This window comes from Chroicocephalus ridibundus, chromosome 6, assembly GCF_963924245.1.
Source record: "Chroicocephalus ridibundus chromosome 6, bChrRid1.1, whole genome shotgun sequence".
Taxonomy (NCBI): Eukaryota; Metazoa; Chordata; class Aves; order Charadriiformes; family Laridae; genus Chroicocephalus; species Chroicocephalus ridibundus.
Window position 1 is genome coordinate 48,912,399 of NC_086289.1, and position 14,892 is coordinate 48,927,290.

At 36.8% G+C, this 14,892-nt stretch overlaps 2 protein-coding genes across 2 annotated transcripts in view; one reads left to right on the forward strand and one right to left on the reverse strand.

Annotated features, from left to right (window-relative positions):
- Nucleotides 1-14,892, reverse strand: part of DIPK2A (divergent protein kinase domain 2A) — a 263,792-nt gene that overhangs the window by 200,605 nt on the left and 48,295 nt on the right. The window lies entirely within an intron of this gene.
- The window catches only part of SLC9A9 (solute carrier family 9 member A9), a 209,620-nt gene that overhangs the window by 149,642 nt on the left and 45,086 nt on the right, over nucleotides 1-14,892 (forward strand). Inside the window, exons 13-14 of the mRNA XM_063339370.1 lie at nucleotides 1,083-1,131; nucleotides 3,663-3,742. Of these exons, the coding sequence (XP_063195440.1) occupies nucleotides 1,083-1,131; nucleotides 3,663-3,742 (129 nt within the window). The remainder of the gene's footprint in view (nucleotides 1-1,082; nucleotides 1,132-3,662; nucleotides 3,743-14,892) is intronic.

Here is a 14,892-nt window from a genome sequence, read left to right on the forward strand (position 1 = left end):
TCAGTATTTACATATAAAAAGCATCTACTTTGCATATAGTTCCTGTCATTGTCTCTGACTGAATAAGTTTGTGTGCATAATATTTACAGGAAAGAATGCTGAGGTATGTAGTTTTTAATATTAAATATTATTTTTAAATGTATTTTGATGTCTTATTACCAAAAGCAAAAATTTACTCAAGAAGGAAGAATGTCAGAAAAACAGTAAAGTGGCCTTAAATGAAAATCTAGTGAAAGAGCACATTTTATTTGCATCAGTAAATTCTCTATTAGCTTGGTGGACCTGGTTCTATGTGGGATCTTGTGAGGCATTCGGGTGCTGTTGGTCTCTCTATAGCTGTGGGCTTCAGATTCCCCTGGTAAGGTTTGTTATTTGTCATCCCTCACTTGTTCTCCTTCCTTTCTTGGTGTGAACATCAGCACAGGCCTGTTATTCAACTCATAACATCTCAGTCGCATTTCTCCGCAGTTCTGAGTATCAGCCATATTCAGACTCTGACAATTTTTCCACCATGTCACTTTTAACAGCCAATTTTATTTTTTTCCTGTCCATATTAGTAAAATACCATCCAGGTCCTCATCATGTTGCACATCACCCACCACAATCTCCTCTTCCCTCTGGTTTGCTTCCCGGTACCTTGTGCACTAAGTAAAGCCCTTTCTGAATGCTAGAAGCCATCCATAATGCAGCACAGTCAAGAAATGACGGAGTCCTGCCATCCTACTCTCCGCATACCTCCCTAACTCCAGTTCCTCCTCAACACCTCTCTTCTGCCAGTAATAAAGGATTTCATAGCACAGGTTAATGACTTGATTATCTCTCCCCAGACATGGATCAGAGCCAGGGTAAATATCTAATCTCGGGTGTTGTGAATGGCAGTTAAAAAGAATCTCAAGTTTCCTAAAAACTTATCAAGAACTTCCTTGATTAAAAACAGTGATTTAATGTTTTTCCAGCTCTTCTCTACATTTCTCATATAGTAAGAAACAAGTGGCACAAGAGAAATATTTCTACCCTCAAAGCTCTCTAATGTATATCAGACCATTATCACCGTCTTTGTTTTGTTGTTTTTTTTTTAACAGAGTTGGCATAGATCCAGATGAAGATCTGAAAGCAGAAGCTGCAAACGAGGTATGTCAGGATTTTAGACATACATGCTGAATGAAAAACTGTTCAGTTGTTGGCAGATCATGTTTGACAAAAATAATATTTTAGCTGAAAATATTCAACAGGTGGAAAATAAAAAGGAGCTGCAAAGTATCTATTGCACAAGGTAGAAAGAGAGGAGATAGATTGTTTTTCAATGTCCATGCACTCATGAAAATTTTGTAACTAAAAATGTTACAAATTTGTGAAGAAAATTATACATAAATGTGGATATCCTGAGAGATCTAATGAAGAAAATAATAGAAGTAGTGCCTTGATAAATCCAAATATTTATCACCTTCCAAATGCTGCATTTCTGGAAGTGAGACATCTCAGAACAACGTTTAATTCCCTGGAATACAAAAGGAAAATATGTAATGTTCAATTCTAGTAGGTTAGATTTATGAAAATATTTTTCAGCTATTTTTCACATGGAAGCATAAGTACATTGTGAACTTGAAAACTTTAAACTAAAGGAGGCTATTTAACAAGCTGCAGCTGTTCATCTGTCACCCTCCCTTTTTTGTCATGCCTGTGTGGCATTGTCTCAAATGCAGCACTGCCTGCAACAACAGTAGAAATCTATAGAGTCAACACAGAGATGCGCCGTGTGCTTCTGCAGGGTAAGTGGAACAGCAGTAGGGCTGGGGAGAAGCAACGCTGCACTTGACAAGTTGCCACAGCCAAAAGCAAAAGAGCACCTAATAATAACTGTGTTCCTGTTTCTAGGAAATACCATCCCGTGCACTCTTTCAGACTGCACAACTGGAACTTAAATTGAAATCACACAACAGTGATATAAATGTAGAAAATTTGTTGGGGCAAGACATGAATAAGAGACCCTGTTCACTTGAAAATACATTAAAGATATCATTAGGCAGAATTTTAATCTCTCTTACATACTGAGTATTCTTAACATTTACACATATCTGAAGGCATTTAGGGTCTCAGATTTCATTGAAAGTGAATGGATTTCAGGTGTTCTTTGGAGAAAAAAAAAAGGAAAAGCAATATTATTCATGTCTGACCATATCCTTAGTTTTACAACTCAGTCACAACTAAAAGGGTTAGCATAAAGCTCCACTGCACCACATGCCAAGATCCTGATTTATTCTGAATCTGAAGGGACTAATCAACTAATATGACTCTCCCTAAGCATCTTGGTGGGAATTCCTGCAATGTCTCAGCCCAAATTCTGACCAAGGCCAGGACACAGAAACTTAATCTATTCTTGACTGGATTTTAAAGATACATAATTTCAGAAATTTTCTATTTCTAATTTTTACTTTACAGCACTCATGAATTATCAAAGATCAGAGACTGCTGAATGCATGTTTTGTGAAAACTTGATTTCTTCAGAAGTCACTAGGCATCTAATTTTCTCCTTCTTTTATTAAAAGTGAAAATAATCATGTTTATGAATAACAATAACACATCCAATGTCCCAACTGTGGCCTGTGAATTAACACCTACCTCTCTTGACAAGAACTTGGCAATACAACACAGAAGTTGTAAATAAATATAACACCTTTCATGCCCTATCATGTCCAAGTCAGCATTCCTTATAGTAGTAAATTTTACCCTGGAAGATAGTTTTGCTGCACTGATTATTCCTTTTCCCCCCTGTGTCATTCTATTTTCATTTGTCTGATTTTTTTGTATTTGACATCTCAGTCTTTTACTAATACAGACCTCTGCTGCATTCTCTGCAGCCCTCTTTGTTTTAACTTAGTACCTGTCACAGTTATTCAATTTATGTCAGGTTATTTCTTTTAATTTTCTCTCTCATCTCTCTCATTCTTCTTCTTCCCCTTTGTTGTCTTTTTCTTTCTCTTTTTTTTCAAATATGACATTTTTATTTGATTTACCTACTTTTCATTTTTTTCCTGTGTTAGCGTGTCTTCACAGTGAAAGAAGTTGGTTTTCTTGCATATATCCCATACTAACAAGTGTCATCCATCTAAGAGAACATTGTTGGGCTTTCCAGATTCACAGGGAATGAAAAGTAACAGCCATACACAGGGAAGTTCAGACACAGCTCCAAAGCTGTGTTCCTCTCCCCTTGGAAAGAAGCACAGAAAGAAAAGTAGTGCCATAATTATTAGAATATCATGATCCCTTTGGGAATGACATTTTGTTAGCCATACGCAAATAGCATCCGATCCTGCAGGAAGTAAACTGAAGTAGTCCCACAATGGCAATTAAATGGAAATATCATTTTATTGATCTCAGAATATAGTGCTTCTCAGCTGCTTAATAAAATTGGAATCATTAATAAAAGTAAATGCTGCACTCTTCCAATGAGTATATAAGCAATGAGAAATGTGCTATGCGAGCCAATATGCGCCTGAACTTATTCACAGAGATGACATTTCTGCAAGGAGGCTTTTTAAATTAAAACAAAAAAAAGCAGTTAAGTTGTAATTTGGTTTGACATGTATTTTTAATATTGGAACTTCATGATTTATTTATGTTATAAAATGGTTTTCACTTTATTCATTTGTTTATTTTTGCAGACTGCATCTAATCTGGATAAAAATACAACCAAAGCTGAGAGTGCATGGCTGTTCAGAATATGGTATGGCTTTGATCACAAGTATCCTTTTCTGCTATAGATGATCGTTTCATTACAACCGGCACCTTCAAAATATTTACAAATCCAAAAATTATTATACTTCTAAAAACAAAAACTAAAGACATTAAAATAAATTACATTTTTGTAAGTGGAAGAAATTTTGAAAGATCAAAGAAACAGAAGGTCTAGAAAAGCAGGACAGTACAGTGGTAGTATGTTCCTGATTGAGGCTGTAAGGAGTGAGAAGCTCTGCCCTACAGTAATATATTGTCAATAGGTTTAAATAAATTAACCTTTTTAAATTCCAGGATGAAACTAATCCAATTATTAATCAGATATGGTGTAAATTCTGTGTCTGGGAAACCAAAAGGTTGGAGACTGAAGCAGCCCAATGGCTGCTGCCTGTCCATGTATTCACAAAGCAGTAGCTACCCAAGAGAAAGTAAAAATAAGACAAGACTGGTTTACCCACACCTCTTACAAACAGAGGAAGATGCACCTATTATGAAGACACAGCTCCCAGGACTTCCCTGGAGCTCATACTTCCTAGTCCCCAGTTCCCGAGCCTTTGTGCTTCTATCCGCATTCTTACTGAGGCAACACTCTCTTGCGTCTACATCCTCCCAAAGCCAAGGTAGAGCAGAGTCTTTGACACCCATACTGTCACTAATGCCTTTGCAAAGATGGTGAAAGCTACCATTCTAATTTATTGCCATTTTAAGCTGACTCTGCAAAGGCTTTGCGTAGCTATCAGTAAGATGCCACAGTAACAGTCATGCCCTAAGTCTTTAACAGAGATATAGAATGAATATAAGAGAAGCCCATCTGCTAATTTCTGTGCATACTGGCTCAGGAGCCAAACAGGCAAAGCTCTACCAGTATCCAATAGCACATCTATTGGTCCATTACCCTGCAGAGTAGAGAGTAACATTCAGGCTACATGTCTGTTTTTCTGATACCAGCTACAGCAAACTAGGATGAAGTATTTCAGCTGATAAAATGTAACTCTTTGGGAATACAGCGTTCTTGGAGAATTCAAGTGAAGTTACCCTTCAAAGGGTTAACCATTCTTTTTGGTTAACAATGAATGTATCGCCCTGATTCATCTACCAGAGCAGTTCTAAGAGCCAAAAAACACTTTGCATTAAAGTGTTTCCCTAGAATAATTCTTCAAGAATACTTAGAAAGGGTAGGTGAATGCTGTATAGAGGGGGAAAATATGTTTAAATGCTAATGCTGAGTACCAGCATAACTGGCTTTAACTACCACCCAGTCCCCCTTCTTTTACAGAAGGAATAGCCTGTGGTTGTGGTATATCTTAGAAACGATAAGTCAGAAGGAACAGATAAACAGGGGGGGAAAACATTGCTGCAAAGGAAAAAAAAAAAAAAGAGAAAAAAGAAATCAAGAAAATGTGGAGGGCAAGAACGGGACAGAGGCATGAGTTAAAAAAAGACATGACAGAGACAACAAGGGTAGAGCTAGAAAACAAGGGACAGAGGCAGAAGGGAAAGAGAAATCAATATGAAAAAGCCTGACAAGAGTACATGCGAAATGACAGAACTCTAGAAGGCACCAGAAGCACCGCTTCTCAGAGATTATCTCTGTGGTGGTGATCTTGAGCGTGGGTGTCTGATGCTTTATTCTGGAAAGTCTGGTTTCCACGTCTTTTGGATTTCAAGAAAATATTCTAAGTGATTTAAAAAAAAATCCTTAAAAAGAACAAATTTATTAATAAGTGTCACTCTCTTCAAGTCATCATAGTCTTTCTTTAGAATTCAGATTTTCAGACATTATAGCCCTGCCATTATCCTAAAATATATTTTTATTACAAATAATACTTCTACATTTTACTAATCCTGAAAATGTATGCCCATATACCTGCACAGAATAATAGTTTAACACGCTAATGCTATGACTCACAGCTCTCAGCATTTCTTTGGTATGACTATTTCTGAAAGACATTCTTTTCAGCGAGAGAGAAATTATCCACCCAAACTTTCTTTTGCCTTTCCCTGCCTAACGTTACAGAGCTGCGGTGCTAAATTTAGAAGAAGAAATTGCCATGTAGCACAGTATTTGTGCCCAATACAAGATTGCATAGAGGATTATGACAAAGTTTTCGAAGAGAAGATACAGCAAAATAATAATCTATCCGGTTGTATACTTTGAAAGCAGACAAGACTGTGACGTTTCTATAGTTTGACATTTTCACTTAGGCATCGACACAGATCTGCCCACCTTTCTGGCAATAGCATCTCTTATGCCTATTTATTTCACAAGGGAAAATCAAGAGGCAGGTAATATCACTAAGGAAATCAAAAAGTTATGCTGTTCCTTGCTGTCCTTATGAATGATTTCCACTTAGTTCAGTGGTCTTAGGCAATGGCAACATGCCACACTAGGTAGCAACATGCCACACTAGGGTAGAACTATGCAAAAAAAAAAACCAAACCACCCTGAAATTCTATTTGAGAATCAGATTCTATTTTTATTCTGAAAGAAACAGTAGGAGCCTGATCCAGAGCCAGCTGGGTTGAATAAGGGTTGTTTTCTTTAAGCAAATATCTTTGAATCAGGCATTGATACCTAAGAAAAACACAGCATTCTCTAAAATCTAGGCTAAAAAATATTAATATTGGAATAATAAAAATGAATAACAGATCATTTAAGTACTTAGAGGTGTCATCTTGGATTTTCATCTCAATAATTTAAGCAAGGAAAATGAAAAATAAAATACTTGGTATCTAAAAATTGATAAATTTCAGTGAATTTATTTTGACTTCTTTGCTTTTACAGCTTACAATGCATTACCATTTGAAGCTGTAATAACCTACTTCGGGCAAGTAGAAAAGTGAGGGAATAAACAAAGATATTTCAAGAATTTATCAGGGAAAAGTACCAAGATCTATAATCCCGGATTATGTACATGGCTTTTATTTTGTCATTTCTGTTTTTTCAAGGCAGATGTAGTCGAGTTTAGCTAACATAAGAATAAGTAGGTGGAAATTTTATCCTGTAAGGGCAAGTACCTGTGTATATAAGGGCAGAGCTCAAACAAATGGTGCGCAAAGTCATCCTATTCCAGAGCATCCCACAAAAAACTTTGCTCCCAGCTGGTAGTAGTTTGCTTTTAAGTCTTCTGAGTCCCAAACCTCTCTACTTGCTTGCCCCAACAAGTATCACTGGCTTTTACCTGCTTGGTCCCAAGACATTGCATACTTGACTAGAGACAGAATTCCCTCTCTACACAGGCCTATGTTCCCAGTTACAATCTATTGCTAAAAACGAAGGTAAAATTCATATAACAAAAATGACTAGCAAAAAATCTTCACCTGTTTTTGCAGCTACTTTAGACTAAACTCCTGTGATCATTTCTGGTTTAACACGATCTTATACAAAGCTTTTTGTTCACTAAGGCTTCTTTCTCTTTCTGTGTTCATGTAATTCTCACTTCCTCATGTGGGGGCATATTTGCTCTCAATGGCTGTTCTGTAGCATCAGGCAGGAAGGTGACTACACTGTTCTCCCAGCTTCTTGTGCTGCATACAGAGAGGAGAAGGAAGGATTTGGGATTTCTGCACTAAAACACAAAAGTGCAAAAATAACTGAAACTGAAGATGAAAAAAAGAGAGCATAATGTATGTGCTAAGGTGTTTCCTACCGTAAATGTTCACTGTCTTCATAAGGAGAAGCCTACGTTATGTTGCAGGATATGTACTTCTAATAGCACACACTGAAACTTGCATTGAGAAAAAAGTAGTTACTGCGTAACAGGAAAATGTATGCAAGATTACAATAGGAGAATGCAAGAAGGGAAGGAAGAGGGACAAAGACTTCAAATGCACGGTAAGTTTCTTTGAATACTTCAGTGTTAAATTGCCAGAGACAGGCCTTGGGCCCACCTGCAGCCAAGTCTAATAATTTTTTTCTTCTGACAATGGGGTGAGGATGAGATTGCGTGTGATGTGATCCTCCAAAACTAAACAACAACCAGAGCACTAATGCTGCCTACCTCTGGCACATGAGGGATGAGAGGGAGCAAGAGAAAGATGATGGTTGTTGTTAGCTGGCTAGTTTGGGTATTGTAACTATTGCAATGACAGGCCTAGTGCATCCTTGATATTGCTCCAAGCTACTGAATAGCAACGTAGCTGTCTAACTTGCACAGAGCTTTACTTTTGAGCAGCTCACATGCACACTGCCACAAACAGAGGAGAGCTTTCTACTTCTTTACAGATTCCTTTTCAATCTGAGGAACTAACATTCAGTTACACTGAATAGAAGCAGGAGTCTGGGACAGAGTGAGCCAATTCTCCATAAAGCGACTTGTAAAAGTGTTTCTACTTGAACTGCAGTTATCCCTCATTCAGATACATTCCTTTCAGCTTAAAAAAAAAAAAAAAAAGTTGTTTTAAGTTGTTTTTGTCCTTTGCACTTACCTGAAATCAATCAGCCAAAAGGAACTGCATTATTTGTAGACTTCAAAAGTTTATCCTCCTTAACTTATCAGGGCACCTATCATTTTATTTCTCCTATGCTTTGTACGTGGATAAAACAGCCATAATGGCTGCCTATGAAGTAAGATAAGTACTGTTCTGTGCCTGTGAGAAAATGGAAATGCTACTAAAAGCAAAAGTGCATTCCAGGGTGAACTGACAATCAAAGAAAAATTCAGCATTTTGTGGTCTTCAGCTGAATTTTCCTTATGGGATGACTTGCCACTCTCATATCAGAGACAGAAATCTTTGGAAGGAAAAGACAAGAGGCTGTAAACATGCATGTGCACACCATTTTCTTTTACCTGCTGAAGAATGAAACGTTTCTTAATCACTAATATTCTGATTTGATATTCTTTATCACGTCAATGACGACAGCAAAATAGCACATGGTATCCTAGTTTTGGACCTGAACCTCATTTTGCTAGACAGTTTTCAAGAACAGAAAAGACAATTTTATCGCAGCAAGACTTCAGTCTAATTATGAATCAAAGCAGCATCAGATAATGTAACGTAAGCAAATTCAGGCAGCACAAAGAAACAGTAATGTGTAATGGACTAGCAAGAAATGTAGACCTCGTAGCATAGATATGCAAATAGAGCACAAGAATCAGTTTTGCAGGTGTTACAAGTAGATCATAGTAAAAGCTGAGGGGAAAGCACAAATCCTAGTGAATGGATTATAGTGGATATCATAACATGAACATGATGCAAGAGCAGGTAACTGTACCGTAAGGTTTTCTCAAGCACTGCAAACTTTAGCAGGACAGGGTCCCCAGAAGGTATTTTATCACTAGCAACAGTTTCATGAACTTGGTTCAAAACTCATTCCAACAACATGTTGAATTTTCAAGCATGTGATCTAGAAAAACTCGTTGTTTTTACAGCACAAATAATCAGTATATCTGATTTCGTGCTATTTCCTGACCCTTTCCAAGGACGCAAGATTGTTGAAACTCTGCAAATTAACCTAATAAATAAACATGGCTAATGATTAACCAGAATAATAAGCGACCTCAGTTTGTCCTCCATTCACAGAAAGAAACCTGGATAAATAATTCTTAAACAATTCCATGCTGAATATGCAAGTAAAATCATTCTCATTTGTAAAGTTTCTCTCACGTCAATTCTTTGAAAATCTCTTTCTTGTCCAGGTATTTTTACAACAAAACATTACTAAATGTGAGTTGAATGCTAAGTTTAAATGCAAAGTTAAATACAAAGTGTTAAATGAAAAAATCTCTGGTTCTTTTATAGTATTTCACATATGCTCCTTTTTACCCTTCCATCGCATAGAGACATATGTACCTAACCCAGTCTATGATTATTTGTGATCATTTCTTGTTATTTTTATTGCAAAATATAAGTCTTTGAACCCATCCTTTCCCTGCCATTATCCTGAAGGGACAAGGGAGCTGCAGGAATTTTGTTTCCACAAAATACAATCAAAAGGAGATAAAGTTTGAAATTTTTACTATTTAGATTTTTCATCCTGACAGTAAGATTCGATAAATTGCCGAAAGGTTTATTTACATGTTTAAAACTGAAAAAAGAGGCAAAAAAATAATGTAGTTAGGGAGAAAAGGAGCTGACAAGGGTAGAAAATAGAAAGATCAGATTCTTTTTCATAGTCTTAATTTTTTCTCTTATATAAAATAATAGGAAAACTAAGTAATTCTGGAAGAAGATTTTATTTTTGCCAAAGGCTTTTACTTTGCTGGTGGCAAAACCATTATATCTAATGCCTTGATTTCTTTAAAGCCTTCATAGTAGTATGCAGTGCTTTTGCCTTTAAGGGAAGGAATAGAGACAGACATGGGGGAAACTTTGTGGGATTTAAAAAATAATCAATGTTCAAAATAATGGGTAATCAGTGCAGGCATGGGACAAGTGTAGAAGGAGAGCATGTCATTATTATTGCAATCTGAGAAAAGAGGAAGTGCTTTGATGTGAAAAGAGATTCACAGTAAAGTCAAAAAACCCCAAAACATTGTGTAAGCTGTTATCGAATCCTTGTTGTCATCCATCGGAGACGTGCTGGGCCAGGTTCTCTTTTTCTGTTCTTTGCATCAAACAGCCATTGATTTTTGTCAGTTTTGCATGGTTTCTAAGGCAGAACCTGGCCTACAGCATATTCTAGACAACTTGGTGTATAATCACCAGCTTTTCCATTTAACATCCTAGCTCATTTGATGTAGTATACCTTTTGTTTGTGCCGTTCAAGGGGTTTTCTCAATTTCTGATAACGAGGACCACAACCAAATATAAAAATTGTTTCACAGACCACAACGGCCCAAATATAAACACATGGGGTTTTATGCAACTATGTCATTTTCTTTCATGTAAAACTATATTAAAATGCATTAAAATCTGCAATAGCTAGAAACTATAGAAACTACAATCCTCATCACACAAGGAGTTCTGAAATTTAAAAATAAAGTTTTTCACAGAAGAAATGTAACTCAAATCTTTCCAGTACAAAACAACTCCAAAGCTCATTTTTAAAGTCGATTATTTTTTTTTAAGTATTTCTGAAATGTTTCTGAGGCTCATCAGCTGCATAGGAGTCTGGCAGCCCACCAAGTAAGTCAGAAAATTGAAAAAAGGTAGAGAGGTGGAACTGGCACCTCTGGAGCCCTGAGAAATCTGGCTTTTGCAGAGCTCTCAGAAGAGACTGTTAATGTGCCAGAGCAGGGGGGGTAAAGGGGAAGAGGTAGGAAACAGGCAAAACTTCTGTCTACAATGCTGCTGAAAGTGACTTTTTTTATTTCAGCAATCGCACACTTTAGACACAGAGATAACACACCTGAAAAATTTTGACTGGCTACAACTAATTTCTGTCAGTATGTTTTAGCAGCTGGCATTAAAGAAGCCCCTTTTCCCAGCAAAGCACCGCTACATGCTTCATCCCTGCCTGTGGATGAGTGGTCAGTCCCCACCCGACCTGAGGAACCTTTGCACTACACCCGAGAGCTGAAATACCCAAGCCATTCCTCCCAGATTTACCAAGAGCTGTTTCTGAAGCTATTCACCACATCAGTGGATGCTTACAAGTCCCATCAAGAGAATGTAGCACTTCATACAAGCAAGGCCTCAGTCAGGCAATCCAGCTTGCGGAACTGTTTTCGTTTTTTTCTCTTAATGTTATTTTCAGCTGTATGAAGGCACATACAAGCTGTAGCATGTTAAAACTAGACAGTGTCAAGATTTACATTGTAGCATAAGAGAAATTCAGCACATATGCTACCAAGACAGAACTAAGTACAGAGGATTCCTCTCATACCCATATTTTATACGGAGGTGCTATATTAATAGCTGTTGACCAAAAGCCAAATGTTCCAGCATGGACAAAAGACACAACTAGAAAAATTGCTGCATTTAAAAAAGACCATCCAGTTCTGCAGCTTACTTCTGTGTTACAGTACCTGTCAAATCAAAATACAGAACTTGAAGAGTTGATCTAAAGCCTAGTGAAGTAAATTGACTCACAGTTTATTGATCTCAACAAATTATAGCTCAAGACATCTTTGTATCTGATTTTACTGATAAGTATTAATTGTTATTCCATGTGACAATTCTTTATTTTGCTTTATTTTTTCCTCCCCTTCTTACTTTATTATTACAGCATACTGTAGTCTGAATGTACAAAGAAAAAGAAGCCCGGACTTGTATTAGTCCACTCACGCATGAAATTATAGTTTGTTGGCTGACAAAACTTAACAGCACCCAGGAGACCTAAGTATGATATAAGAGTACCAGAAGATTATAATACAGATTTAATCAAGCATAACTTAAAACCTTCTTTCAAGTCTCTTATTTCATTTACAGCCCTGTATGTGCAAAAAGTGACTTTGCATTACATCTAAGGTGTTTTAAAATGTTCTTCTGCATGTATATCTTTCACTGTTGCCTTTCCAGTCACTTAGCACATATCAGAATGCTTGGACATGCATGCAGAACATGCTGCATATGTAATACCATCTATAAATGGCACTTCTTTTACAGCGGCAATTGTCACAGCAAGATATTGCTAATTATAACATCACCTAAGCAAGAAATTGGTAATACTTCCTAGTAAGGGTCTGTTATTAATGTTAAATTACAGTGGTATTCCTGTAATAGCTGTAAGACTAAAGGAATTCAGTATGATTAAGGTTACTGCCAGGAATGCCAAAGGGCACGTTAATGATTTTCCATTAGAAAGTATTCTTAAATTGAACTCACTTACAGAAAGCTAATACTGGCATGCAAAACCCTTGAAGTCACTGACATGTTCCAGTGCCTTCAGTGGGTGTGGATGAGGCCCTCAATACAGGTCTTATTTGGAAGCTTAATTTGTATATTGGCATTCTTCCTGTTTTAGGTCATTGCTGTGGAAAAAGCAGTGTTGGTATCCTCAGTTTGTATTGGATGTGATAGTTTGAGTTGAGTTAAACTACTTTAGCACTCTGTAACACAGAACCACCAATAAGGCTGAGGCAAATGTGCAAATGTGAGGGGAAAAAAAAAAACATTTGCCTCTAATTTTAAGAACACTCTGGCAATCAGTGATTCAAAATAATGCAATTCTTGGCAGCAGAGAAACTCAAGAGCCATTTTCTATTTTCTGATATTGAAATAGGTGCCTGATTCACTAGAACAATTGCATCATCGCATGTTCAAGTCTATTGTGAATCAACCAATCATAGAACGAGCATTTCTCAAGGGCATGCTAAGGGAAGGTGGAGAGGATAAATCAGAAGAATGAAAATACTGATTTAGGCTGACTACAAGTTTGCATTAGGTATTGCAGCAGATCATCACATCTTACGAGCTTACTTTAAGAGAATGCAAAAGTCCCAAACAGGGAAGACAAAGGCTACCTTTCATCTTAAATTATACTACAAGCTTCAAGTAAAATGGAAATCAGAGTATAGTGTCCATAGGAACACAGTCTTTTAATTTAGATGCCAAAACAATCAGCAGAGCACTTCTGAAAATCAAGGCTGTGGCATTTTGTTTTTCATAAATATAGACCTAGAGCTCAGGAACCTCTTGATTTCTGTACATTCAAGTTATCTTCGCAGAGTTTTTTTCTGTAAAGCTAGCACCATTGCTTCCAGCTGAACACGTCTGTGAGCTTCTTACTAAAAGCTATTTGACAGAACTTGTCATCCTGACCTTCTTTGCACAGTGTGATTTACTTACTCATAGTAAATGCAGCATTCAGATTTATACAATCTTCTCCTTCCTATAGGCCCAGAAGCTGAAGAAATTTTGGTGACAGTATTTTTAGAACTTTATCAGTATGCATCTGCTTGTCATAAACAGAGTCCAGTTTGACATACAGATAAAGAAAACGAGCTGTATTTCCAATCACGGCACCAGCTCTACTCCTCTGATACCAGCATCATAACCATAAAACCTGTTACTGTGTTCTTAGCAACAGGGGCATAGGAAGATGTTATGACTTAGAGCGTATGGTCTGTGACAGAACAGGACAGCACAATTATTTCATGAACTTCTACTTCTAGAAAAAGGAGCCATTCCTGAAAGCAAACAGTAGAGGAATAGGTGGGAGCACATAACATTTTCAGATGCTTCCTTTGTGGCTTGATCACATAGCTGTGCAGAGGGAGAGGAATAATGATAGACTGTAAAATAATAACTTTGACAAAATGTCTAGAGTTTACCTAAAAGATGATGAAAATAATACCAAAAATTTGTAGGTTCAATGTCCTGGAGGGCTATTTCAAAAAGCAAGAAATACTGTCGCAGAAAGTAGGGAAACGTGTACCTAATTACATGAAGGAATAGAATAAGCATTTTGGTCTGATGATTTTGGTCAAATTGTTTTTTAACTTCTGCTGTTATACCTAATGAAAAAGTTTTAATCTGTTAAAAATTTTTAAAAATTATTGTAAAGGATGTATTATTTATGCAGGGTTTTACAGATTACAATTTTTACAGTTTTTTTTTTTTTTTGGTCTTCCATATAGCTAAGTACTGAGAAGACAATTGTGCTATGAATAGTAAAATCTCGCTCAAATTCTACAAAGTGCTGATGGACTTTGAGTGTTTTGCTGTCTGTTCATTAGAAATTTATAGGGGGTGTTTTATTTACTCTGCAAAAAGCAACCTGGTGATTTTCTGAACTGACTCTTTATCCCATTAGAATACTTCCAATATTTAATTTTGGATGCAGAAGTAGGGAAAACTAGTTAAAAAGTGAAGCCTTTCTTTAACACTTTTTGAAATACGGAATTTCTTAAAATAACCCGCTGACATTGACCATAATCTTAACATTTTAAACAGTAAATAGTTAGTTATTATATCCTCAGCAGCAGCCAAACTTCTGCTTAGTACCATTTTAAAGAATAGAAAAAGAGAAGTCCCAGCTTTGTAACGTCTGTAAGGAGTTCAAGAATTGGTTCCTTTCCTGTTTCATTTTGTGTTTGGTACACCACTAAAAACCTGTGGTCAAAACTCAGAGATGATTTGAACTGCAATTGTTACAGCCGTGTAATATCATTAACTTGAGCAGTCCATTAGTCTTATTTTACACCAGTAGAATGGAACCTATCAATGCATACAACCTTCGAGCCTTTCACTGTATACGTCTCTGCCTTCAGTGTCTTAAGAGTCTCAGTTATACTAGGTAAAACAAAGCATCCCTATTCACGTCCGCTGTTT